This window comes from Trichomonas vaginalis, chromosome II, assembly GCF_026262505.1.
Source record: "Trichomonas vaginalis G3 chromosome II, whole genome shotgun sequence".
In the NCBI taxonomy this organism is placed as follows: Eukaryota; Parabasalia; order Trichomonadida; family Trichomonadidae; genus Trichomonas; species Trichomonas vaginalis.
In genome coordinates, this window is record NC_067204.1 from 9,485,068 (window position 1) to 9,510,632 (window position 25,565).

At 34.2% G+C, this 25,565-nt stretch overlaps 10 protein-coding genes and 5 pseudogenes across 15 annotated transcripts, besides 3 other annotated features; 5 read left to right on the top strand and 10 right to left on the bottom strand.

Annotated features, from left to right (window-relative positions):
- Nucleotides 1–25,565: part of a mobile genetic element that runs on past both edges of the window.
- Nucleotides 4,178–5,775, bottom strand: TVAGG3_0514380 (annotated as a pseudogene). Its single transcript has one exon. A coding segment is annotated over exon 1 (1,598 nt).
- TVAGG3_0514390 lies at nt 5,879–6,863 on the bottom strand (annotated as a pseudogene). The gene has a single exon. A coding segment is annotated over exon 1 (985 nt).
- On the top strand, nt 8,179–8,652 carry TVAGG3_0514400 (uncharacterized protein; the record flags this gene model as incomplete). Its single annotated transcript, XM_051237041.1, has 1 exon — nt 8,179–8,652. The coding sequence occupies one exon, from the start codon at nt 8,179–8,181 to the stop codon at nt 8,650–8,652; it is 474 nt and encodes a 157-aa protein (XP_051094865.1).
- Nucleotides 8,942–9,769, bottom strand: TVAGG3_0514410 (KilA, N-terminal/APSES-type HTH, DNA-binding family; the record flags this gene model as incomplete). The annotated part of the gene is made up of 1 exon (XM_051237042.1): nt 8,942–9,769. The coding sequence occupies one exon, from the start codon at nt 9,767–9,769 to the stop codon at nt 8,942–8,944; it is 828 nt and encodes a 275-aa protein (XP_051094866.1).
- TVAGG3_0514420 (uncharacterized protein) lies at nt 9,969–10,265 on the bottom strand (the record flags this gene model as incomplete). The annotated part of the gene is made up of 1 exon (XM_051237043.1): nt 9,969–10,265. One exon carries the CDS (start codon nt 10,263–10,265, stop codon nt 9,969–9,971), a length of 297 nt encoding a protein of 98 aa, XP_051094867.1.
- Nucleotides 10,882–12,184: a mobile genetic element.
- Nucleotides 10,962–12,088, bottom strand: TVAGG3_0514440 (annotated as a pseudogene). Its single transcript has one exon. A coding segment is annotated over exon 1 (1,127 nt).
- Nucleotides 12,246–12,566, bottom strand: TVAGG3_0514450 (organellar and viral DNA polymerase type B; the record flags this gene model as incomplete). Its single annotated transcript, XM_001306275.1, has 1 exon — nt 12,246–12,566. One exon carries the CDS (start codon nt 12,564–12,566, stop codon nt 12,246–12,248), a length of 321 nt encoding a protein of 106 aa, XP_001306276.1.
- Nucleotides 12,694–15,802: a mobile genetic element.
- Nucleotides 13,534–14,913, top strand: TVAGG3_0514470 (ribonuclease H-like family; the record flags this gene model as incomplete). The annotated part of the gene is made up of 1 exon (XM_001296522.2): nt 13,534–14,913. A coding segment is annotated over one exon (1,380 nt), but the record flags the coding sequence as incomplete, so codon positions are not given.
- Nucleotides 16,703–17,251, bottom strand: TVAGG3_0514480 (annotated as a pseudogene). The gene has a single exon. A coding segment is annotated over exon 1 (549 nt).
- TVAGG3_0514490 lies at nt 18,193–19,042 on the bottom strand (annotated as a pseudogene). Its single transcript has one exon. A coding segment is annotated over exon 1 (850 nt).
- Nucleotides 19,705–20,849, bottom strand: TVAGG3_0514500 (organellar and viral DNA polymerase type B; the record flags this gene model as incomplete). Its single annotated transcript, XM_051237044.1, has 1 exon — nt 19,705–20,849. A coding segment is annotated over one exon (1,145 nt), but the record flags the coding sequence as incomplete, so codon positions are not given.
- On the top strand, nt 20,867–21,631 carry TVAGG3_0514510 (uncharacterized protein; the record flags this gene model as incomplete). Its single annotated transcript, XM_051237045.1, has 1 exon — nt 20,867–21,631. One exon carries the CDS (start codon nt 20,867–20,869, stop codon nt 21,629–21,631), a length of 765 nt encoding a protein of 254 aa, XP_051094869.1.
- On the bottom strand, nt 21,860–22,477 carry TVAGG3_0514520 (uncharacterized protein; the record flags this gene model as incomplete). Its single annotated transcript, XM_051237046.1, has 1 exon — nt 21,860–22,477. One exon carries the CDS (start codon nt 22,475–22,477, stop codon nt 21,860–21,862), a length of 618 nt encoding a protein of 205 aa, XP_051094870.1.
- TVAGG3_0514530 (uncharacterized protein) lies at nt 24,370–24,690 on the top strand (the record flags this gene model as incomplete). Its single annotated transcript, XM_051237047.1, has 1 exon — nt 24,370–24,690. The coding sequence occupies one exon, from the start codon at nt 24,370–24,372 to the stop codon at nt 24,688–24,690; it is 321 nt and encodes a 106-aa protein (XP_051094871.1).
- On the top strand, nt 24,916–25,443 carry TVAGG3_0514540 (protein of unknown function, DUF4107 family; the record flags this gene model as incomplete). Its single annotated transcript, XM_001277488.1, has 1 exon — nt 24,916–25,443. The coding sequence occupies one exon, from the start codon at nt 24,916–24,918 to the stop codon at nt 25,441–25,443; it is 528 nt and encodes a 175-aa protein (XP_001277489.1).

Here is a 25,565-nt window from a genome sequence, read left to right on the forward strand (position 1 = left end):
CGTTGGTTTTGGCGAATGTGTTGGAGTTTGTTTAACTTCAGCTACTTCAGTATTATTTACAACATTTGCTTTATTTCTTTTCAACATCATAACGCTCCTGCTGTAGCTAGCAAACCTAGTGGGAGACCATATCTTATATAAGGACTTGACCAAATGCTATTTTTGACAGGAGCTGGTGGAACACCTAACCTTGGTGAGACTGCTCTTTGCCATTGTGCAGCTCGTAAGAAATATTCAATAGGTGCTCCATAATTGTTTGGTAAAGTTTGTTTCACAGATGGTGAAGGTTCACGAGAGCTTGATGAAGAACACATTTATAAGCTTTAAAAATAAACGTTCATCCTTTATTCCTCACTGTCGTCCGCGCTAAGTTATAGTCATCTAATCTTATTATTGGGATTCCATTAGCACGCACCTGAATGGCAAAGCAACAATCCCTCATAAATCCAATAAGTGGCTTTGGTACATTTTCAGTTGCTAGTTCAATAGGTCCTTTAACAGACAATTTGTATGTTATTGGAGCTGTGAGTTTGACCTTGCTGAAGCAAAAGTCCACTTCTGTTGGAAAACCACATAAGAAATGTGTGTTGTCATAGCTATCCCATTTATGTTCCACACTACCATCATCCACCAATGACCTCATAACATCTTCATTAAATCCTATCATATCATTGTTTGTATTGCAAGCGTTCGCAACCATTTCATAAAATACAGGTCCATATGATTTTTCAGGTTCTGCAGGCATATTTCCATAAGCTCCCATGGAAAGCTGAAGATATTTAAACTTAGGGTTCTCAAAATTAACATAATAGTTGTCTTTCTTTCTAAATAGTGCCCAAATACTTTTAACATTAATAGGCGTATAAGCTGCTGTAAATGTTGCACTTGAACTATCTGTATTCTTTGAGAATGAACCGTCCATAGGAATCCAATCCATAACTTTAACAGGAAAACATAAAGCCTCGTTTGTATAATGTTCTACAAGTTCTGTATAAATGTTAGGGTCTAAAGAGAATGACTTTGGATGAATAAAACATTCATTAAAATCCATCTTTGTTCGAAATAGTTGCTGGTTACAGTTGTAATAGTAACTGTTCCACTAGCTTCTACTGACTTCGTTATCATAGTGAATGGTTCATTCCATGGAACAAATTTATTTGTCGGTGGATTTGAATCTGAAGCAAATGCAACTTTAAGAGTTGGATTGAAAGCAATGATATCATTTACAGAGATATAGATGTGCATTGTAAGGCGTCGCTACTGAACTTTACTTTAAGCTGAATGTTTCCTGCAAAAGCTGGAATAAATCGAATAGCTTCTAATGGAAGGAATCTTCTAACAGGAATTCTTAAACGAAGCTTAAAATCAAATGATTTTCCTGCTGTAATTGGACCACTAACAATTTGTCCTGTTCTGCATGTTCCCGAATGACTCCATACATCTTCATGTCGAGTCTTTGAGAAAACATCTACTTTCTTTATTTGTTCGGTAGTTTGTGAGTTTGAAGTTATATATGCTTCTTCTCTTGCGTTGTCTTGAGAATATACGATACGACCATTTGCAAGGATTTGATATCCAGCAACTGCATAGAAAGCGTCATCGAAACCAATCCAAAATCCTGGTGGGTTTGTTTTATTGGAACCTGAACCAATTTCTTTATCTACAATAAATTGACCTTCCATTTTATACGTAATGAATGTATTGTAAAGGTCCAACATATTTTCACCAGGAGGTGAGAGATTGAATGTTACCCATGTGTTATCTTTAGCAGTTCCAGGTTGTGATGGAATCTTTGCGTCAGAATATTTTCTATTAGTGTCACCAATTTGAACTGCATTGTCTATGATATCGAAATATGAGCGAATCTGATGAATATGCTCTGCTGGAGTAAATTCGTTTAACTGTTCGTTCTGCATGTCTTTGATTCGGATAAAAATATCTCTTTACTTCATTATTCTCACTCTTCTTCTTGGCATTCGTGGTGGAAGTTGTTTCTTGACATTTTCAATGAACTGTACATTCTCTTTTGTCTCAACTTCTTTCACTGGTGGGTCAGGGTTCTTTGACTCGGTTTGCTTTTCAATGAAATTCACGAACTTTGCAATAAGCTCTTGGTTCGTTATTGAAAGTACATCTGGCTTCTTTTCTTCTGTTCTATTGACTTTTCAGTTTGAACAGAATTTTATATGGGCTTCGCCCTCGGTGCCATGCACCTTAATGTTGTCGCTCTCTGTATTCGCTAATGGAACCTTTCTTTTCTTACATATATTTTACCATCTTTACTCTGACTTACATAATAGAAAGGATGTTGTATTCCTCGGCGTCATTTAATATAATAGACTCTCGCTCTGATTTTGACAAGCTCATTTTACATTGGTTAAAGTTTAATTTAGTTTTTTATCTGCAGTCAAATGACTCAGACAATAGATGTTGAAGCATTGAAGAAAGAAATTCGCGAGCAAATTTTATCCGAACTGAAGGAACAAAAACAAGAACAAAAGCCAGAGAGACCAAAGAGAAAACTTAGTGAAAAACAACTTGCTGCATTAGCTGCTGGAAGACAGAAGAACCCACGTTTGCTGGCGAAGAAAGCTAGAGAAGAAGCTGAAGCAAAGAAAGAGTAAATGGTTTATTTTTATCGGAACTAAATGTATAGACAAATACCTTTATCTGTTGCATTCAGTAGTGAAAACCCTGACGTCAAAATAAAGGGGAACAGAGTAACGTTTAAGTTTCCAACAGACTGGATTGTGAACATAAATGAAGAGAAGTACATTGGCATAACAAATATGTATATAACACGTGCTTTCAGAAAGGTTGACTTTATACTTCAAGTCGAGATAGAAAATGACGAACAGTCTTTAAGCGCCCAAAACATTCACATATACAAATACTTTAAAGACGATACAACATTGCAACAATGTATGATTTCATTTAATGAAATGTTCGAGAAAAAGTTTAACATTGAAGTACAAACTTTACAGCCTTTACGTGAGTTTCTTGCACAACTGAAAGAAGAAGGTAGTCAGCCACAACTTATAGACTTTCATTATGAATTTAATGAAAATGAAGATGGAACTCATGACTGTCAGTTTGTTATATATTCACCATTCAATGAAGTAGCTAAAAAGAAAGAAAATCCATTACGTATAAGATTTCAAATCTCTGAACCAAGTGATGATTTCAAAAATGTTTTCAATTATGATGCAATGCTTCCGAGGAAAAATGATTTTTCCGAAATTAGATTTCCAGGTATTTGGAGATAGAAAACAAGCAATATTATATTCAAACCTAAGTAAAGGAGTTGAAAATGAGTTCATTGGTCATACAAAAATTCACCATTACCAAATCCTAAATATTACAAACTAACTGGTTTCAATCGTGAGTTTTGGATAGACATGTACTCAACTCATGACCATAAAGCACCAGTGTTCTTGCCTCCAGATAGAAAAGATTGTTTATACATTGAAGCTCAACTCTTAAACTCTACCATAGCAATATTATAAAATCTGAGCTAGTTTTATTTTTCTGAAAATTTTTATTTGAGTGAAAGGCATGGAAGGTGAAGACGTTTGGGAAACACTTGTTGCAGACAATGACTATGAAATTAATACAGAATATCCACACAATATTAGGAAAAAATCTACAGGAAAAATTGTGAGTGAACATATAACAAAGAAAGGTTATGTCAAGTTATCTCTCAATGGTTCTGAAAAAGCAAAGCATAGACTAATAGCAGAACAATGGATTCCAAACCCAGATAACTTGCCTCAGATAGACCATCAAAACCAGATAAAAACCGACAACAGAGTTGAAAATTTGAGATGGGTAAATAATAGAACAAATGCTCAAAATAGGAAAAGTTATGCAGGAAATGACTTTACATACGTAGATGAAATATCTGAAGATGCTATTGAGGTTAAAAGATATGGAAAGCATGAGTTCGAAGATTTATTCTATGACCCTGAACAAGAACTCTTCTATTTCTTCAATGAGGTATAGAGAGATGAATATCTTAGAAGATAAGAATACTAGTCAGTTATATATAATGGCTATAGATATTATGAATAGACGAACAAGAATATATTATAGTAAATTCCGAAGAGAATACAAAAATATATGACCTCATTATTTTTATCACGAATGACCTCATTGCTGACAAAAATAAATGACCTCAGAACTTCAACTTACGAATAAAGCTTGTTTTAGTCGTTATTGAGAAGTTAAACTTTTCAGCAAAGCAAGGACTAGAAGACTTACATAAGTCAAATCCAATCTCTTGACCGTCATAAAGTGCTTTGTAAAGTTTCATTAAACTGAACTCAGAGTCTTTGTCATATGTTCCAACAGGTATGTGAATGTTCTTATCTTCATTGTAATAGCATTGTATAGCTTCAGGAAACATTTCATTTGCTGTTAAAGCAAGGACGTCTTGTTTGACACCTTTGCAACGTGCATGGAATGCAACTTCATTTAAATCGTTAGTGAGTAAGTCTATGTAGGTCTTCTTTCCACAAAATATTGACTTGTATGCTAAACTTTGTTTTCCAGGTGTTATTTCTGCGAAGTCAGAATGAAATTGACCAAGGTTCTTTCCTATAAGTTCGCGACCGTATCTCTTCTTAAACTCTGCTGCGAGCTTTGGTATGTCTTCATTGAAAATATGCATGCTATCACAGTCCTGGTAAAATATTTGAAGGCCCATATCCTCAGCAGTGCAAAATACTTCATTCATGATACGTTTCGACATAGACAGAATGTTAACACCAAGTGGACAGAAGTTAAAGTGTCTGCAAATGCTTTTCGTTAGCTTGAAAATAGTTTTATCTGAACCATCCAAACCTTCGAACTTCACTATATGGTTGTAGTTTCTGATGGCATATCTTATAGCATCTTTGTCATTTACTATGGTTATTTTTGACTCAATAGGAGATAGAATAGTTTTGCCATAAATACTGTTCAAAATTAATTTAATATTTTCTTGCAAAGGATTTCCTTCTTTCTTATACTTTAACCTTAACTCAAACAACTTCTTTACTTCATCTCTTATTCTAATATCTCTGTTTCCATCGTAATAGTATCCTTGCAACACTTCACATTTGACACCTTGATATTTTATGAGGTCTTGTAATGTTATATGGTCAACATACATTAAACAGCAAGTGTTTGAACTTCTTGGAACGTTAAGTTCTGGATTTAGTTCAGGGTCACAAAATAAAGGAAAGTGTCTATGTATGCCAATCTCTTTATCTTAATGAGAACAAAGAAGCCAGACATAAACTTTTCACCAATGGGTTCCTTTTGGTCGTCATCGAATAAATGTCTCATGAGATACTCTGTGCTTAACATTTCTTTCTTCATAACCTTTGGAATACCTTCTAAAGTATAAAGTCTTGCTATAGCTGATGGATATAATGAAACAGCGTCGAAATCAGCAATGAGTTTCTCTTTACTCTTTTGTTTAATGTTATCTGACAACATACATCTTCCACCTTGAATGCATCTCGAAATAAATTCTCGTGGTTTATTTGAGAGGTCATAAAGATTTCCATTCTGGAAGTATACTCTGTTCTCAAACAATTTGTTAGCAATAGAACAAATACTAACGTAGTCATAAACGTTTAAATCAAACTCTTTCAATAAGTCATTTCTGAACTTTACAAAACCTTCTCTTAAAATTCTTACGTCCTGTTTGCAATAGAATGTACTATACTTTTCTAAGTCGAAGTGGTTCTCATCTATTCTGCAACCTTTGATGGAATCTATGTTTTTCATGAATGTATCCGCATCCTGGATAAACTTACACGCTTCAGAAATGACACCAGTTTTGTTATCATTCATGAGCAAAGTACTGCTGTAGTAGTTATATGGAAATACTTCTTTCGGTCCTGTTTGTAAGTTAAACATAGCAGGAAATAGTTTAAGCTTCTTATTTATAACACTGTAAGAGTCTTTTATAATAATTGCCCGTCCGTTATATAAGCCAGTTATTTGCATTGTTCGTGAACCTTTAATGATGGGAGTTCCTTTCACTTCTGTCATGTGTCTTAAGATGAAGTTTATGTCATAACTGAGGTTATGGAAATATATTAAACTCTTGTCAGGAAGTCGCTCCAAAAATTCTGTTGCACAGTTCTGACCCCAAATGCTTTCACTCACTGAACCATCTTCACTGTCATAACATATGTTAAAAGCTTCATGAAAGCCATCGGTACTGCACTCAAAGTCAGCAAAGAAAACGTGCTCAGGAATGAACTTACATTTAGCTTTATTTACTTCTTTTGACTCTGCTTTCTCCTTCAGTTGTACACAATACTTTGGAGCATATGACAAGTCTTTAAATGGTGCAAGGTTCTGTTTATATAAGTCAGTCGTATATGTGAAAAGTTCTCCATAAGAAATAGGTTCGAAATATTTGCACTCCCACAATGTTTTCATAACATCCATAACGGTGTTGTTCTATCATAACGAACTACATATTTATCTTCTCTCTTTGTATAAATCTTCATTTGTTTCTCAATGTTCATTCCACCACACTCCTTCAAGATTTCTTTGTAATTTCTGATGAAATATGTTGTCATTGGTAATCTTTCATTTAGCATGTAGTGGTCTTCAACAAGAAGTAAGTCAATAGTTCTAACAGTTTCACATTCTTTTGGTATATATCTCTTTATTTCATTATGTCTTGAGTCATTGAAATAACCAATGGTAACATTAAATGCTATACCTGTTGCGTCAGAAATTTCTTGTACTTTACTTTGTGGAAAATCTCTAACTCTAATAACTTCTCTCATGTGGTCAATAGTTTCTTCATTTACTCCAGCCTGAATGCAAGCATAAACGAAACAATTGTCCTCTGTCATAAGTGTTGCAGTTCTTTTGTTCAGTTCATTGAAGATTTGGTAGCGTTCAAGATTTATAGGTAATGTGCAAAGATACTTCCAGAACTGACCGCTTCTCTTCTTATAAAACTTCTTTTCACCATTATCTTTCCAAAAGCTTTCTATAAGTGCTGGGTTTCCTGTTTGCTTAAGAGCTTCCAAAATGGCTTTCTGGTCATTTGTCAGTGTGCTTTCATCTCTATATGGTCTCTTTTTTGGTTTGTCTTTCTTTACATCTGACATCGTTAAGCCTTCATATTCTGTTAAATCATACATCTTTATTTCGGTAAGATTCTTTATGTTTGTCAAGAAGAAGTCATAGTGCATTTCAACAATACCTGCAGCATTTGCTTCTATCTCTGATATAAAGTTCTCCTTCAAGAGCTGATGTAGTAATGTTCCAATATTATTGAGGTTTAACGTAGAATATTCATACTTTCCACCAAGTTTATAACATACCATCCATCTCTGTTGTGAGTTTATTTTAATTTTCTCTAAGAGTCTCATGAAAACCTTACCGAAATGTTTGTGTAAGTAGTCTCTGTTTGGTTCATCTAAAGCTTCGATGTTAAAGTCAATGAGTCTATTGCCTGACTTCACATTTCTCTTCCTATTCTCTTCATCTTTCTTTAACCATCTCTCACCTTCTTTTGGTTTGTCGTCAATGGAACGAATGACATCATTAGCTTTGCGAACTTGTTCTATAGCACTTTTAAACATCTCTCTTCTCTGTTGTTTCAGTGTGTCGTCTCTTCTTCTTGTTTCACCAACGTTTGCATTTGTTATGTCATACATTTCTCTTCTTACTTCATGAGGTACAGCTCTTCTTGTTTCACCAACGTTTGAGTTCGTAAGTTCAAACATCTCTTGACGAACGTCATGAGAAAGAGCTTTACGAGTATGACCAACGTTTGCATTTGTTATGTCAAACATTTCTCTTCTTACTTCATGTGGTACTGAACGTCTATGATATAAGTCAATAGCAACGTCATTTAAAGGAAATGCTCTTGCATGGACTTCGTCCTCGCCGCGTTGCGGCTTTATGAACTCATGAATTCTATCATAAGTTATTTCACCATTGTAGTCTTTAATGAAGTCAGCGAGTGCTTTTTTGTTTGTCGCGTAATGAATTGCAACATCTATGTTAGCTTCTGTAAGAAGTTGTTTTATTTCCGAGTGTTCTAACTTAGACAACTTCCGATACATCTTTAGTAGGAAATAAAAAAATATTTTTTGAAAAAATTAGATTAGATTTTTTTTAAGTTATTTTTCAAAATAATTTAATATTTTTATTTTAATGAAACACATGCAAGATTGCAAGTTCTTTTCATACAATGCTCTCGCTAATGCCATCAAGAATGAGTTCAATGGTGCTTCAAATGTTAATTTTATCTTTAACAAGAAGTTTGTGAAAGAATCTAAGTTCGGTCAGTATGTCAGACCATTAGCTATCGTCATTGACCGCAAACGTTATACTTCACAAGAGTTAGCAGTAGTTTTGAAACAAAAGAGTTTCTTCGTGAATGTCAAAGATACACACTATACTGTCATAAAGAACTCTAACATTGACTCCTTCAGTATTGCTATGAATCTTTCCGAACAGAAAGAATATAAGAAAGGTGAAACAAATGTGAAATATTATCCTTCATCTCTGAAAACAATAACGAACAAAAATGTTATACAAAAGTTCTTACCAAAGGTTGAAGAAGCTTCTATTGACATTGACGAAGGAAGTGAAATGATTGAAGAAATTGACTCTGACGTCATTTAAGCAAAAATATATTTTTGGTTAGTCTTCATATCGATATTTTACAACAATTCCCCAATGTATAAACTTTTCATACGCTTTTTCATAAGCTTTATATACCTTCAGAAATTTTGCATAATCTTTAGAAGCATTTAGATATTGTTTAAATGCTTTGTATGTCTTCAGAAATTTTGCATAATCTTTTACATGTTGTTCGTTCTCTTCTTCTGTCATGAGTTCCGAATATTCTAAATTCATGTTCTTTCATATGAGATAAAATTTTATAAAAAAATAAAATTAGCTTAGATTTTTTTTATTCGTCCTCTTTGAAGTTATCAAAATATTCTGTTATTTTTTCCTTCAGTAATGTTAAGTCTTCTTTGAATGTAAGTATTGTACAACCTTTGATGTCATAGTGTGTTTGAGGAAGTGTGTCTTGAACTATTTCCTTTATTTGCTCATTCGGTGTCATTGAAATCGGTAAGTTTTCACGATAGAACCAGTTTCTGTCAGATTTATATATCTTAGCTAAGTCATAAAAGCTCTTGTTGTTTCTTCTCACTAAATGCAACATAACCATATCTCTGTCTTCTTCTTTCTCCAACTCTTCAGTATATATCATATACTTATAACTCTTTTCCTTTCCTTTTGGTACTGAACGCGGTATTCTTTTCTGTATGCTTTTGTCTTTGGATTCAATGACTTCATCTTTTGCTTGAAGTTTCTTTTCCATCTCTTCACGTTCTGCTTTATATAGTTCATCTAATATCATGAAAATATAACAAGCATAACGAGGTGAAGCCCACATTGCTACAGCATTTACTAAAAGTCTATGAACATAATAACCTTTCAAACCAGGAGCCAAATTCTTGCGATTTTCATACGGAATCTCTTCCCCCGGTTTTCCGAGGGAAGCAATCATATGAGGAAATTCTTCTAAAAGTTCTTTTGTCTGTTGGTTTTCAAACCAATGATATGCTTGCTTTGTAGAACGAAGAGCATTCATTATACTTTGCATTTGGTACATGTCATCTTTGACTGAATGAATGAGACGAAGTTGTGTATTATATTGTATGTATTCGTATTCTTCATTAATGGCTTCATGAACGATAGCAGTTGTTGTGTTCTCTGATGTTGACATTTCTGTTTCTTACATACAAGATAAAAAATTCGAAAAAATAAAAACTAACTTTATTTTTCTGTGTTAAAGAAATGTTAAAAATTCATGATTTTCGAGAGTTTTAGACCATGTTATAAAAGAGGTTAGAAAACGTGTTAGATCTAACATTCTAACATAAACATTATTTTTTGGTCATTTATGACAAAAATAAATGGTTTATTTACTCACAATATTTTTGTACAAAACGACCCCAAACTTTTAACTTCTTTTCTGCAGCTTCTAATGCTATCTTAGCGAGTTCATATTCTCTAAATTCTCTCTTTAAATCTTCTTGTTCCCATTGGTCTAGTTCGTATGGAGAATCTCTATAACCATAACATATCTCACGTTCATGTTCTAATTGTTTTTCGCACATTTTTCTAACTTCTTGTTCGAACAAAGGTTTAGCATTCTCTACTGTATCTTCAAGTTCTTCTTCATCTAATTTCTCATGAACTTTCTTGTCTATGGAGTCCATAATATCTTTGACATAAAATGCATATTTTACAGAGCACCATTCAGCAACAAAATGAACGAGGTCAGGATGTATGTAAATACCTTTGAATTCATTTATAACACCCTTAGTAAGCTCATAAAATGCTTGTTTTGAGGTCAAGCCACTTTTGGCTTGACCGTATTCTTTCAACCAAAACTCAAGAATTTCCTGCATTTTAGCACTATTGAGAAATCTGTTTAAATGGTTTAACTTTCCTGCTTCTCTTGCCATCTTTGTTGCATTAATGTAACCATCCTTGTCTCTACGTAAGACTTCAATACCGTTATAAGTGCCTTTTGTGAATGTTTCGCCATTAGATTTGTTAGTGAATGTTTTTGCTTCGACTGACATTTCTGTTCTTACATACAAAATAAAAAAATAAATAAAAATAAAACTAACTTTATTTTTCTAACTAATGAAATTCATTATATTTAGGGTAGAAGGTTAGATCTAACCCGATATCTACCCTCATTTCTACCCTCATGAATTTTCATGAATTTTCATGAATTTTCATGAATTTTCATGAATTTTATATATTAATGTTTTCGTTAAGCCACTTTGTGCCGTCAGTCAGTCAGTAAAATTTACACCAAAAATATAGGGTGTCCAAAGGTGTGTTTAGCACAAACCTGAATACTGCGAATAGAAATAAACAAGTTACATATATATAAAGTTTATTTAAATATAATCACCATTGGATTCAATCACGCGTTCGCAGCGATCGATCCAGGCTTGAAAGACACGCTTTAAATCATCATGAGAAAATTGCTCAAATTGCTCTCTTACAAAATTTTCAAGATCATCTGGACTCGCGAATTCGCGTCCTTCAGCTCTCTTTTTTAGCGTGCCGAATAAATAAAAGTCAGAGGGTGCAATATCAGGTGAATAAATTGGGTTTGGAACAACTTTGACATTGTTTTCCACCAAGTAATTCATTACCTTATGACTTTTGTGAACTCTTGAATTATCAAAATGAATTGCAAACTTTTGTTTTTGTTGTTTGGATTTCTCAAACTCATCAGAATTGATAATTTGAGTAAGAACATTGTCAATTAGATACTGAGCATTCATCGTATTAGGTTTTTGAAGAATATCAATTGTGATGATGCCATTCACGCCCCAAAAAACCGACAACATCATCATTGGTGTGTCAATTTTTTTCTTCGGGAATGTTTGCGGATTTTCATCCTTCGGGATCCACATGATTTTGGCTTCTGTTGCATATTGAAACCAAGACTCGTCCCCTGTTACTAAAAAGCGAAACTTCTTGGATTGATACGCACGCAATATAGAGAGGAGCTCTTTCGAAGATTGGACTCTAGATTTTTTTTGAACTGAATTAAGGTTGTGCGGAACCCAACGTGTATACGCTAGTTTGTAGTTCAAATAATTGTGCAGATAATAACTGACTGTTGTACGTGGTATCTGTGTCATCTCCTCTATCCTTCTGAGTGATGCTCTTGGGTCTTCATCTAGCGCTTGAAGAATTGCTTTGATTTTTCTTTGATCCGGCGATTTTTTGTCAATTTTATGATGGTCGCCTTTTTGTTCATGAAGTGATACATCCTAACATGATACGTTACAGTGGAATAGCTAGGAGCATCCATACCGAAGCATTTTACCAATGTCTCGTAGATTTTTTTACAGTCTTTGCATTTTTTTGCAAGAGCGAGGATGTTTTCTTTATGATTCATTAAAAAAATGAAAAAAATCCCGCCCAAATTTCCCGCGAAACCGCCTCTTGTCTCAAAATTCATTTTATATCCCGGCATGGCGCCAAAATACAACATACTCATCATATACATATATTCATATTTTTTATTATATATTTATAATCAGCATATATCTCCTTTAATAGTCTCATATAGAGCGCTGTGCTAAACGCACCTTTGGACACCCTATATATTTAGGGTAGAAGGTTAGATCTAACCCGATATCTACCCTCATTTCTACCCTCATTATTTATAAACGTTTCACATGATATACGTTATGAATTCGTGAAATTCTGAATAATTTTGTAGCTTCTATTTCTTCAGTTAATATATCAAAAGTTTTAACAATGCCGAAGGTTTCTTTATACTTCTTCTTGACATCAGATAAAAGGAAATCATCGGCTGTGGGATAGTTTTTATTCAGAAATTCTAACATGTTCATTTTATTTTCTACCGGCTTCTCTGCTGCTTTCTTTAAGTCTGCGTAATCGTTTCTCATTCTTTCTATCTCTTTTACTGAATAGTTATATTTCCTAATTGCTGCTTTACATTTCGAACACTGAGGATTCATTTTTGCGTTATATTCTGAAACCTTACCTGCTAAAATAACTAAAGCGTCAATGGTTTTCTTTAACTCAAAAGCTGCTGGTTTTATCTGTTCATGCCATACTTTACCTCTTCTGTCTTTATCTCTTATCTAGTCATGTGATTTTATCCCAAGCATATGGGGATTCTAAATTTTTGTCCCTATCGTTATCCCAATTGAATTTTTTTTGGAATTTAAAAATTTTTTTCTCCATGTAAACTTAAATTTTAATTTTTACCACTAAAATGCAATATTTCAACAAATTAATGAGTAATAATATTTTAATTTATAATAAATATTATAAATCTCCTCAATTTAATGTAATCATTGTATTAATTTTTGTTGAAAATATAAAATCTTCAAGTAAATGATGTGAATTTAATATTTTTAGAATGTTGTTTAATTGTACTATATTATGCATGTAAAATTTTGTTACAATACATTTTATATGGGATCCCCATTGCCCAATTGAGAGAAAACTGAGAGGTGGGATTGGGCTAGCCCAATTCAAAATATCCCGGGTGGAAATAAAAAAATTAACAATTCAACATAAAAAAGCATCTTAAATAATAATGATAAAAAGAAATTTTGTATGAATTTCAATCAAATTTGTTTTTATTCAACTTAAGAAATCACTTCATTAATGAAAGAAGTCGGGTTCAAAACATATCTCGATCTTGAAACGAAACAACATGTTTACATGCGATATAAACATGAAGGTAGTCCCAAGTGGTATGTAAAATGCAATGAACTTGTGACACGATCTGATGGCGTAGTTTGCCGGTGTTCAATGCAAGAACAAAGGGAGGATCATTATAAAAACTGTCTTAAGACTCATGTTCACACATGCCAGGCCGGAGAAGCATTATCGCAGCAAACATTACTTGACTACTACAATAAAGGTAAACAGCCAAATGATCCAATGTTGGATTTATCGAATGTATACGATGAAATGACCATTTTTACCGGTAAGTTCAACCTTGCCTTAGACACATTTGCATCCCCAGAATTCACGCATGTTGCAAAGATTTTCATTATGTTCACAATATATCAAATGATGAACAAATACAAACAACTTCAGTCAGCTAATATCAATCCGGAAAAACTTGCTGACAAATTATATAAGCCTATTACACGTGATGAGATCCGAAATAGAATGATTGCTATTGCTAACAGCATACACCTTGCTAAAGTTCTCGAATTCGCCAAAAAAGCATACACTTGTGTCGCCATCGATGAAGGCAAGACACATGATTACCACAATCTTGATTTTGTCTTAACAAATCCGTTGGAGCAAATGAAGCCATACCCAGTAGAGGCGATAGATATGAAGGATGGCCAGACAAGTCAGGATTATAAATCCGCAATAACAGCAGGATTTAACAGAATTGACATTAGGAAAGTCAAGATAGGTAGTGTGGTAGTTGACGGAGGACCAGCACAGTTAAAATGCTTCAAAGATACTTGGAATGATTCATTCTATCATGACAGAGATCCAAAATACTACAAGATATTGCTTATTCCCTGTTTGTGTCACAGAATCCACAACAGCTATCAATATATTGCTGGCAAGAACAACCAGTTACAAAGTTTAGTAAAGGATGTGCACAGAATTGCAGAACTTTGTCGCATTCATGCTGACGATATAGGTGCACAATGTCCACAGCATGTATCCACCAGATGGATATATGACTATAATATATGTGTCTTTATTCTTAAGTACGAAAACAAAATCAAGCAATATATAAATGTAGATCACGATAAAATCGTACAATTGAAAGATTGTTTAGCTGTTCTTAAAAAGCTAATCTTAGTATTCGAATCGGATAAGGCATTGTTGGCAAATTGTTACATTTGGCTTCGTAAAGCCATATCAGCTCTCAATCTTTTGACATCCAATTTGCATAATGCATTCGGATCCATCTTGGCATCTTCATTGGATAGCTATACCTTGGACTCTGACTTTGGTGGGCTATGGTGTTTGGCATTCTCTCTCACGCCGAGAGGAAGGTTCTACTTCCATAGAAAGTTTGTTAAAAACGAAGAAGTAGAAGATTTGGCCGATCCCTTGAGTTCCTTTCAAAGTGAGCATATTCCTGATAAAGATCCGGCAGAAGATTTACAGGACATTTACATGGATTCTATTTTTGAGGAAGGTAACACAAACGCTGTAATTGATGTAACAGATGAAGGCACATTTCGTAGAATTGTCGAATCTGATGATCAACTTAGGCTTACATTGCAAGATGTACGCGAGGATAATCATCAGACTGCCGAAAATGATCTAACAGCAGCTAAAGATTACCTCAAGCGCATTTTGGTTCAATTCCGATTGAACGAAAGACAAAAAACGCTTGTACTCTCGTTATATAATACGTTCATCAATAAGGAATCAGACATCTTTGAGAACGATCTGATGGACGAGGCACAAAATTATGCTTGGGAAGAGATCTCGCATAGAATTGGAGAAAAATCCATCCTTGCGGAAATAGCATTACGCTTGTTATGTTCATCTCCTTCGGAGGCAACATGTGAACGTAATATCAAAGCACAAAGGTTAATTTTGAACGTTAGGCGGTTAAGATCCAAGAAAAACTTGTTAAATAGCCGTCATATCTTAATGGCAACTAAATGAAATAAACATTTTGTTATTATTTATTTTTCAATATTAAATAGCCATTTTCTTCACAAATATTTCAATGTGTTTTTACAACAATTTAACATTCAATAATTTATAATGAATCGTTCTCTTTCATTAAACATTAATTAAAACCTCCGGTCATGAATATTTTTTTTGTTATTATTATTTTGTAATTTAAAATCTAATAATATATAAGAGTAATATTTATTATTTTACATTTTAATTCGTTATGATAATCTTTATATTTACAATTTATAAAGCACCGATCCACAGATAATATAGTTCAGTGGTAAGAGTCATAGTATAAGCCTTAAGTTCCCCAGTTCGACTCCAGGGCCTTTTCGCTTTTTTTCTTTTTAGATTTTTTTTCTGAAGTTTATTTTTAAGGTTCTCGCTGGCGACCCCCCGTTCACCAAAAAAAATTTTCGATTTTTGCTGGCGACCCCCCTTCGCTCGATATTTTTTTTGTGAACGGGGGGTCGCCAGCAAAAAAAAGATGTCAAAATTTATCCCAAAAATTTTAAAAAAATCGAAGAAAGTGCATCCCAGGGATTATAAAATTTAAGTTTTCACATCTCTACTCTTATCTGCCATACACATCTAGCAGCTAATGAAACAAAGTTATCGTATGTCTTAAATTCCTCAGATTTATAAATATCTGAAATGTTTTTATAAATCATGTCGCAGTCTTTATCCATAATCTTGTGGTTGCAATGATATCCTAGAAACTCATAGTTTACTTTACGTATGAACTTCTTTATTTCTACTGAGTCAGTTGGTTTCACTCCTATTTCATCGAATTCAGGAATAGTGAGCTTTTGTTGCTGGATTTCAGGCAATTTGGGTAAATGGTCAATAATGTCCTGCATGTCATAAAGATATTCTTCATTTTCTTCATCCTGTGCGGTACAGTCTAAATTACTTGTTAAAAGTTCCTGCTTAATTTTTTGTATTTCTGTTTCGAAAGTAAATGAAGAAGGAATGAAGTTTTTCATCTCTACTAACATTGACGTAGGATTCATGACTAACGAGTTTGGTGCTGTTGTTGTGGACAGAGTCCCGCCGTTCGCGGCTTGAATTGTTGTTGTGCCGATTGTTGAAATCATATCTTTTATACCAAATAAAAAAATAAATAAAAATAAAACTAACTTTATTTTTTCTATCTTAAGGAAATTCATGAAAATTCATGAGGGTAGAAATGAGGGTAGATATCGGGTTAGATCTAACCTTCTACCCTAAATATATTTTTGGTGTAAATTTACGAAAACATAAACGAAAACATTAATATATAAAATTCATGAAAATTCATGAGGGTAGAAATGAGGGTAGATATCGGGTTAGATCTAACCTTCTACCATAAATATATTTTTGGTCATGGGTTATGCCCCGCCGCTTTGCGTCTTTATGTTAAAATAAATGGTACCATTAATGATATCATGACTGTTCTCGTTCATGTCTGATTTACATCTAATGAAAAAGTTTAGAAGAATTTTCTTATTCTTTCTGGCATATTTTTGTCTTTCCAATACTCCCGCTCTAATGGTCCCAGATGTGTTGGCTTTGACTCTCTCAAGTTCTTAGATGGTATAACATCTTCAACGCCTCCTTCATATCTTACTTTATAAGTGTCATCGTTTGTGTTATAGCCAAGTATTTCAATAACCACTCCTCGCTTCGCTTCGTCAATGGTTTCAGCAAGTTTGCCATTACTACTTTCAACTAATTTATGACGGGTAAAATGCAATAGAGTCGTCAGCAGCTTTTATAAGATATCCATTACCTTGCGTAAGTCTACGATATAATAATTTCGACTTAACCTTAAACGTTTCTTTGTCAACGGTTTGTCGTCAAGAACTACACGAACTTTTGTTCCAGGAATGAGAGTAAATTGTGTTGAATTTCTGATATTTTGTGTTTGACTTCGTTTCTTTTGTATATACTTTTCTTCTTGTTGTTGTGTCATTGAATTTGGTGTATGTCCTGTTGTAGAATGCGTTGAGGAATTATATACTTCGAGAAAATGTTTCATTGTTTCTTCGGTAAAGTCTCGCTCTTGTTTAAATCTCTGAGCGTTCTTATGAAGCGGTTTATGATGCCGAGTATGTTATGGTTATGGTCTTCAGTAGTGTAGTGAGTTATGTTATGCTTAATGAGAAAATCTGTGATTTCATTGCTGAGGTATGCACTGTCTTGGTCTGATGTTAAAGTACTTGGGCTATGTTCTGCTACAAACTTTTGTAAAACTCTTAACACTTCACGAGTTCCTTTATTTCATTGGATATGCATATGCTTTGCGAGTGTTAACATTAATGAAGATGAGGAATGGTTTATGTCCTCCTTTTCTGCTTTGAATGAGAGTGTCAAATTGGTATGCGTCAGGAGTGTTGGAGTAAATTGGTAAAAAGTAGTCGTAAGGGTTTATTTTTGTTTGATGTACAACATTTTTGTCAAAGAACTTTTTAACTTCAGCTCTGTTAGTAAATCCCCAACTTTTTGCAGCTTCATTGAACTTCTTAAATGACCTCCACGGTGATGATTCGAATACTTCTTTTAAACTCATTTATGTAAAAATAAAGATTTTATTCAAGACGGTACCATGCGAATACAGTCATAAATGGTGGCATATAATCTTCACCCGAGCCTGTTGGATTTGTTGTGAAAGTATGGACATGATTTCCTCCTGGTTCAGTTGGTCGAAAAGTCTTTTTTGCTGAATTGTTATAAGATGGAGATAAAACTTCATTGCCAGCTTCATAGTCTGAGTTGTATAATGGGTGGTCTCTTAATGAGTGGCTATGGTCGCCAGAAAAGTTTGTAGTTCCTGTATGAGTGTGCAGGTAAGTTTGCTTCAGTAATTTTCTTTGACCTCCTGTTTGCTTTGAAGAGTTAGCACAGTATAAGAATTTGTCTACAATCTGTTCCCAAGTACCAAAACCTAAAACACTTGCTGGATTTGTTGAGTTCATTGACGTATAAATAGAGCCTATAGGATATAATGTTTGAAGTATTTCAGTCTTTAATGTTTGAAGCTCTGTTTTGTCAGCTTTGTCCTCCATTATATCTTCATAGTTTTTAACTTCAACGATTTGAATGAAAAACTCCGGATTTAAACCCATATCCATTTCAGCAGTTGCTGACCATATTTCTTCATTCCATTCAAAACTTTCACGAATATCTTCTCTATGAACTCCATAATGTACTCCTGTCTTAGTTCTGTTGAAACGTGTATATGTTATACCGTCAATGACTTTAGTTTCATTTGTTCTTTCAAGATATTCAGAATAATCTGAACCAACGCGCACTCCCTTACCTCCTTTTACTGTATAATGCCAATGTTTTTTGTCAGCCTTTTTGTCAATACTTTTCTGAATTATTGCTATATCTTCTGCTCTAGTATACGAACTAAGTTCATCTCTGCTTGCTTTCTTTTCAAGTTCTTCATCCACATAAGTTTTGTCAGCTTTTTTATCTAACATTGCTGGTAGTTCATATGTTTCAAAGTTTCTGACACGACCTTCAATGTTCATACATTTACTATCTAAACTATTAAGAGTATCTTTTACGCTTGTACTTGGATTTTCTAATGGTGTGCTTGAGCCAAGGTTATAGTTCAATATTATGTCATCTGCTCTAACAGTAGTGAAGGATTCATGTGTATGGTTCTTGTCAGCTTTACTATTTAATGTAGCTTGAAGTTCATTTATATCGGAGATATTGTGTTTATGCGATTTCAAAACTTTGTTCGTTGCGTCAAGTTCATCTTTGTCAGCTTTACTTTTAATAGCATCTTCAAAAGTTATTTTTGCCTTAACTCTCAAATAAATCTTGGTTCAACTAATACACCGTTAACAAAGAAGTATGAAGCATAAATTTCATCGTTATAACCAAATGCTTCTTGTGCTTTACCTGTGTCATACTGTACAGTACAGCGTATGTCATAACCTTAGCACGAATGTATTTATATCTTCTTTCATTAACATCTTTTGTCTTCACTCTTTCTTCAGTTCGTGTTAAATATCCATGGTAGTCCGTTATAATCTGTTCATCTGAACTTATATAATGAACATGGTTTTTATCTGCTTTTTCGGCTAATTTCTCTTCTATCTCATTTATTTCAAGTTCATGCCTACCACCACCTCCCGAAGAAGTATTTTTCTTCAGCTCTTGAAGAACGTCCACTTCGCCATCTTCGGTGTCAATAATGAGACTTTGAGTTAAAACCTTTCCTGTCTTAATGGATGTTTGTAAAACTTCTTCTTCACCGTGTTCGGGGTCATGGTCGTCGTCATATCTTGTGAAATCAGAGATGTTGTCATACATTAAGCATATCTGTCTCAAAAGTTCTGCTATTTGAAACTGGAACGAAAGATATACAGAACTTTCATCATCCCTAAAGTCAAGTCAGCTTTCTTAAGTATTTCTTGAATGTATGCAATGAGAACAGAGTACCTTGGAAAATATTCGAACAATATTTCATTAGCTGTTGGTTTTGGTGGTTCTTCTGGAGTTTCTGTTGTTTCAGTTCCTTCTGTAGGTTCTGTTGGAGTTTCTGCATCTCTTGACTTCAATGCTCTTGCTCTCAAAGACCTAAATGTTAGAGCACCAGGTTTTACAAAGGACTTTATAAATGCTTTAATAGTTCCTGGTAAGTTATTGTTAGCATTAAGTAAGTTCCTTATGCTTCCATCATGTACGTCCATAGCACTATGTAAAAAATCTATACTTTTCTTGTAGTCAGCAATAGACTGACTGTGATTTTTTAAAGATTTGTCAATACCTTTAAGCCAATCTTCATGCATGTCTGATACTGAGCCAAGAATATCATTTGCTTCCTTTAGTGTATTTTGTGCTTCTCGTAAAGTATCCAATCCCGTACGTGCATTGTTTGCTATACGTCTTACAGTATCTATTTGACTCCTTGTTTCTTGCATCCAACCAGATAAAGTTTTAATAGTATCCGAACCATTTGAAATGAAGTTCAAAGCATCTTTGACGTCATCTAAAGCTTCTTCACCAAGTACAGCCCATATCTTTCCGATTTGGTATTGAAGAACTCCATATGAACCAGCTGTTAAACCAGTATTTATAAGGTTCCATATCCATGATTTAGCAGTTTTTCCATCCTTTCCATCTTCACCATCCAAACCGTTTTCGCCTTGAGGTCCTTGTGGTCCTTGTGGTCCTTGAGCTCCAGTGTCACCCTTCTCTCCTTTCAGTTCATCTTTATGTTCGTTATAATATTCTAATGTCATAAGGTGTACATCATTACTGCTACCAGCAACGCCGAGAATTTGTTTCTCATTCATGACTAAATTCGTTAAGCATTTAATGTTGTCGTCAAATCGGAAGCTCTTTAACAATTCAATGAGAACATTCAGTACTTTCACTAATGAGGCATCTACTGTTGAATTTATATATTGCACCGTTCCATCATTTATGATGGGAACCTTGCTTGTTGTAATGAATGGGTCATAAGTGTTAAAAGTATCGAAATCAATGACTTTTTTAGTTTTTCCATCGTCAATGACTAAATCATTGCCTTCCACTGTTAAAGTTGAGTTTTCATTTACTAGTTCATGTGCTCTTCTTGCTTCATTTGTTTCATACGCATATGCAGCAATAGTCATATTTTAATGAGAATAAAATGTTGTTCTATTTACAAAGTACAGACCCAAACGAATACGGGACAGTAAAGCTACAAACAAACTTAGGTCTTCAGAATGAAGCGCTTGCTTTCAGAGTTGTTGACTTCAATACTATCGCAACTTTTGTCATAACAGATGAAACAGATTTCATAGAGATTGAAATAGATGACAAAAGAAGTGTTGTAACATTTCCTAACAGAGCCGAGTACAGAATAGATAAAATTGCTGGAGTCATAGATACTCTCATAAATGAAGAAACTATTGACAACATAGATGTCGAACTCTCTTCTGAGGGAACATTGAAGTTCAGCAGCGAGAAAGAGTTTAAGATACCAAGAATGAGTCATAGAGTACAACTTCTTTTGGGTGCATACCATATGACATTTCCTTTAAAAAGCGTTGGTGGAGTTATTGAGATGAAATCTGTTCCATACGTATGTTATGGCAATTGTTTGTACATTGAGTCAAAAATAGCTAATGTCACAGGTATTTCAGGAGTTAATAGTAAAGGTTCAGTAGAATATAAGTCTTTCTGTTATGAAGTAAATTCAATGTTCATTCCAAACGTTCCTGTCATAGCAACTCATTTAGGTAAATGGGTTCGCATTAGTCCTCATAATTTGAAAGACATGCAATTCAGACTTGTTGACTTTCAAGGAGAGCCTGTAGAACTGAAGGCACCAGTGCGAATGACTGTTGAAGTTGACTTTTTAGAAAATATTAAATGCGACGGCTTACAAGAGAACTCAGAGCTAAAAATATAAAGTATGAATGTTATGTATTAGGTCATGAACTTTGGTTGTTGCTGTTTGATGAAACAAATGAGTTAGTTATGTCAGTCAAGAGAACAGAAAAATATTGTGTTAGTGAAAACTGCACCAAGTCAATAAGATTAGGTCTGCATTATGAAGATGAGTTCGATACTGTTGAAGAAGTTTTGGACAGATACTATAAGTTGTTAACTTGAAATTTTTTTTGACTGACTGACTGCTTTAATTTACTAAAACATATTTCAAACAAAGCTTATAGTCAGTAGATAGTTTTGTATACTCGTTCGAATATCTATACTTAAACTCAACTCCTGTAGTACCTGGTGTTTCAATGATGCGGATGTTACCTATTTTCATGAATATTGGTGTTTGACCACAGCATTCGATTTCAGGGTCGAGATAGTCAATGACACATTGTTTTCCTGTTATTCGTGATATAACATTTTCAAGGTCCTCCTTTGTTAGAATTATTTGGTTCTTGCTTATAAGATTTGTCAAAAGTTTCTTATCGTCTTTGAGTAAGATAGTTTGATATAACTGAAGAAGGTAATGGTCTACGTTATCTGAAGGATTTGTTTGAACATTTGTGTAAGGGTTGTCGTTGGCTTCTCTTGAAAGAACTTGGTCTAATGGAGGTGGATACTCTAACTTAACATCTGATGTAGCGTTAGCGTTTGAAGCTGAGTTTAAATTCACCGACTTAAGATCTGGTTCTTTTTCTTTCAAACACTCCGAACTATAGTTCTTTATGACAATATTGTTTGTCGTTCGTGAGTCAACATTTGATGTTGGTTCAATTGGAACATTAACGGCACCAGCTAAGATGGATTTGCTTCTCATTTCATATAGAATAAAAACCTTTTATATGTATGAAATGAACAATATACTCGACAAGGGTTTGAATGTAAAGCTAACGAATGAAAATATTGTTGAATTCACTGAGACAGGTGCTGTGTATAAAGATGTAGAACTACTGAACAAAAGAGCTAAGGGAAGAAGCAGGAACATGAACAAAGGGTGGAAGCCTATAAAAATTTATGTCAATGATGGCTCAGGAGGTTCAAACATAAAGTATGCAGAAAGTTATAGAGTTTATGCTCTCAAAGGTGAAAAGCCTTCATTTAAGAACAGCTATTCTAACGCATATCCTCAAAAGCTAACGGATGGGGAAGTGGATGATATGAATGACAGCAAAAATATTAACAGAAATGGCGACAGAGATGCATGGAATTTGTTTACCATCAGTCAATTGAAGGTTAAACTTTAAAACAATGTTGGTCGTTCCCATGGAATATTTTTGACTTTAATGGTATTAGTCATGATATGAATCTCAAGGTATAAACGAGGAGAGATGAGAGACTTATATGCTTCCCAAATTTCTTCAAAAGGTAATGTTATACCTGACTGTTTCCAAATGAGTTCAATATCATAACGTGAGAAACCTTGAAAGATAACGAAGTCAGTTATGAGACGTTTTATGTTTAAAGCTAAAAACCTCCATGTTTGCATAAGTATTGCTACAGTTAAGTGGTAATGTCTGACTTTAGTAATGATGTTAGCTAATGGTGAGTCAGGCTTTGAAACTAAACCTTTTCCGGCGAAGTCATCACAAACGAGCAGAGTGTTTGAAGGATATTTTTTGAAGGGGTATTTTGAAAGTTTTGACAGAATGTAGTTTGTAAGTCGTTTCATATCGTAAACTCCTGAGTATTGACGTAAGTGGTGTTTGTCAATAATTCTTTCCATCTCCTCAGAAGTCTTTTGCATTCCTGACTGTATAAATTCAACGATGGCATAATATTTTCTCTTACGTCGAATGTAACGTTGAAGAAATTCAATGAGTTCACTGTCTGGAACTTTAACGACAGATGCTTGAACTTTACTCATAAATGTTTTCGCTGTTGAGTCCATAGAGTCTGAAGTTGCTGATATAATGATTTGGTCATAGTAAGAGTCGTTTCCTAAACGCTCTGTTATGAGTAATGACGAATGAAGATTAAATGTCTTACCTGAACCCATCTTTCCACAATAGAAATAAACACCATTTGAACAGAACTCATAGTCCTTACTGAAAGGAAGAATGAGAGAACTGTTGAGCTTTTCACTGCTTTCATTCATGTCTTCATCTACGTCATGTATTAAATGCTTCATTTTATCTCCATTAAAAATGCAAGTCAGAAATATTCAGAACATAGCACCGAGTCTAACTGACAAGAGTATAAAGATATACTATGAACACGTTATGATGAAACCTACCAAAATTCAAGAAAGTCAGTATATACTTATGAATATCCAAGACACTGGGTAGAGTATGTAGGAGGTGAGAAAGCTATTGAAATAAGACAAGTTAGAAGTATTCCAGCAGGAAGAACAATATTATTGAAGAAACTTTAATGTTTTGAGGTATAATGATGAAACAAAAAGAAGCAAGATAGTTTTCCTGTTGCTGTGTATGTGAACCTAGACACAGGAGATGACATGAAAGTTTTTAACACAAAGCTTCAAACGGTAGTGAAGAACAACTTACTGCGGAAGGACATCCATTACCTTCAGAAGTTACCATAGCATATAATTTTGAAACAAACTCAATAGATTTTAAAGTCGTCTCTGCAAAGAAGTCAGGTTTTACATTTAATGAAGCAGATGTATATTCGAATGAAAACTTCAAAGCTATTGCATGGTTATATAATGACGATTGCTTTAAGAAAATATTTAAATTCAGTGACTCAACGATGTCAATAGATGACCTTCGTGGAATGTTACCATCGACGTTTACAGTAGAAGGTTCAGCAGGATTGCTTACAAGATTGTCAATTGGTGGTATTTGGTCTCGTGAAAACATTGTTATAAAATCCAGTATAAGTGAATTTGCTGAAGAATCTATATTATGTCTTTCAAACTATATGTATTCGCCGCCGAAGCATTATAGTATAACAAACTTTGTCAGTAAGTTTAACATAAGACTTGGCGAACCTTCTTCAATGAAAGATGTTGTGCTACCCAAAGACGGAAAGGATGGACTCATTATTGAGATGATTTTAATAGCATATTAAATGAGCTTGTTCTTGAAAGTCATTCATGATGAAATAACTGTTGTAGAAGATGTTAGCAATTGTTCAGACATTTTGAAGCGAATAGATGAGGTAAGAAAGAAGTTAGATAGACCGCAAAGCGGTGAGGGCGAAGCCCGTGAGAATGTTTATGTTTCATTGACTTTCTCCAGTAATGAGAACTTTTATGAGATAATATTGAAGAGAGATGATTTTAATATGGTGTAAATGGTAGCTTGGGCAGCTTTAGGCGCAATGGGAACAAAAGCATTAGCATTTGGAGCAAAAGCACTTGGAGCTTATGACGCAGTAAATAAAATGAGTGGAGGAAGGGTTTCGAAGACATTAGATGCAAATAAAGGGAAGATTGGAGGCTGGGTTGCAAAGAAGTTAAGATTAAATAAAATAGGGCTCATAAATAAAGCATCCAATTTGGTTGCGACTGAGTCAGAAAATGCTTTAGGAAAGGACGATGAGTTTGCAAAACATGCAAAAGACTTTAATGACCAGATGAAAGGTGAAACAATGCATTTAAATAGAGTCGATGGAACTAAAGAAAATGTTTCTTCTCCACAAGTAGTTCTTCCGTATGGTCCCTATGGAATGTATGGAAACCCTTACGAAAGACCATTTGACCCATTGACTGGTGGAAGTAACTGGTATCATTACGGCCGAAGAAGAAAGACAGTCAAGTTGGAGACAGACGTGAAGAAAGCAACTAAAAAGAAACCAAGGAAGAGAGTTATAAAGCAATGAATTCAACAGGGTAGAAATGAGGTTAGAAATCGGGTTAGATATACCCTTCTACCCTAAATTTATTTTTGTGCTATGTTTTCATACGTGTGAGGGTGGTGATATCATTTATTTTTAAAGTTTAT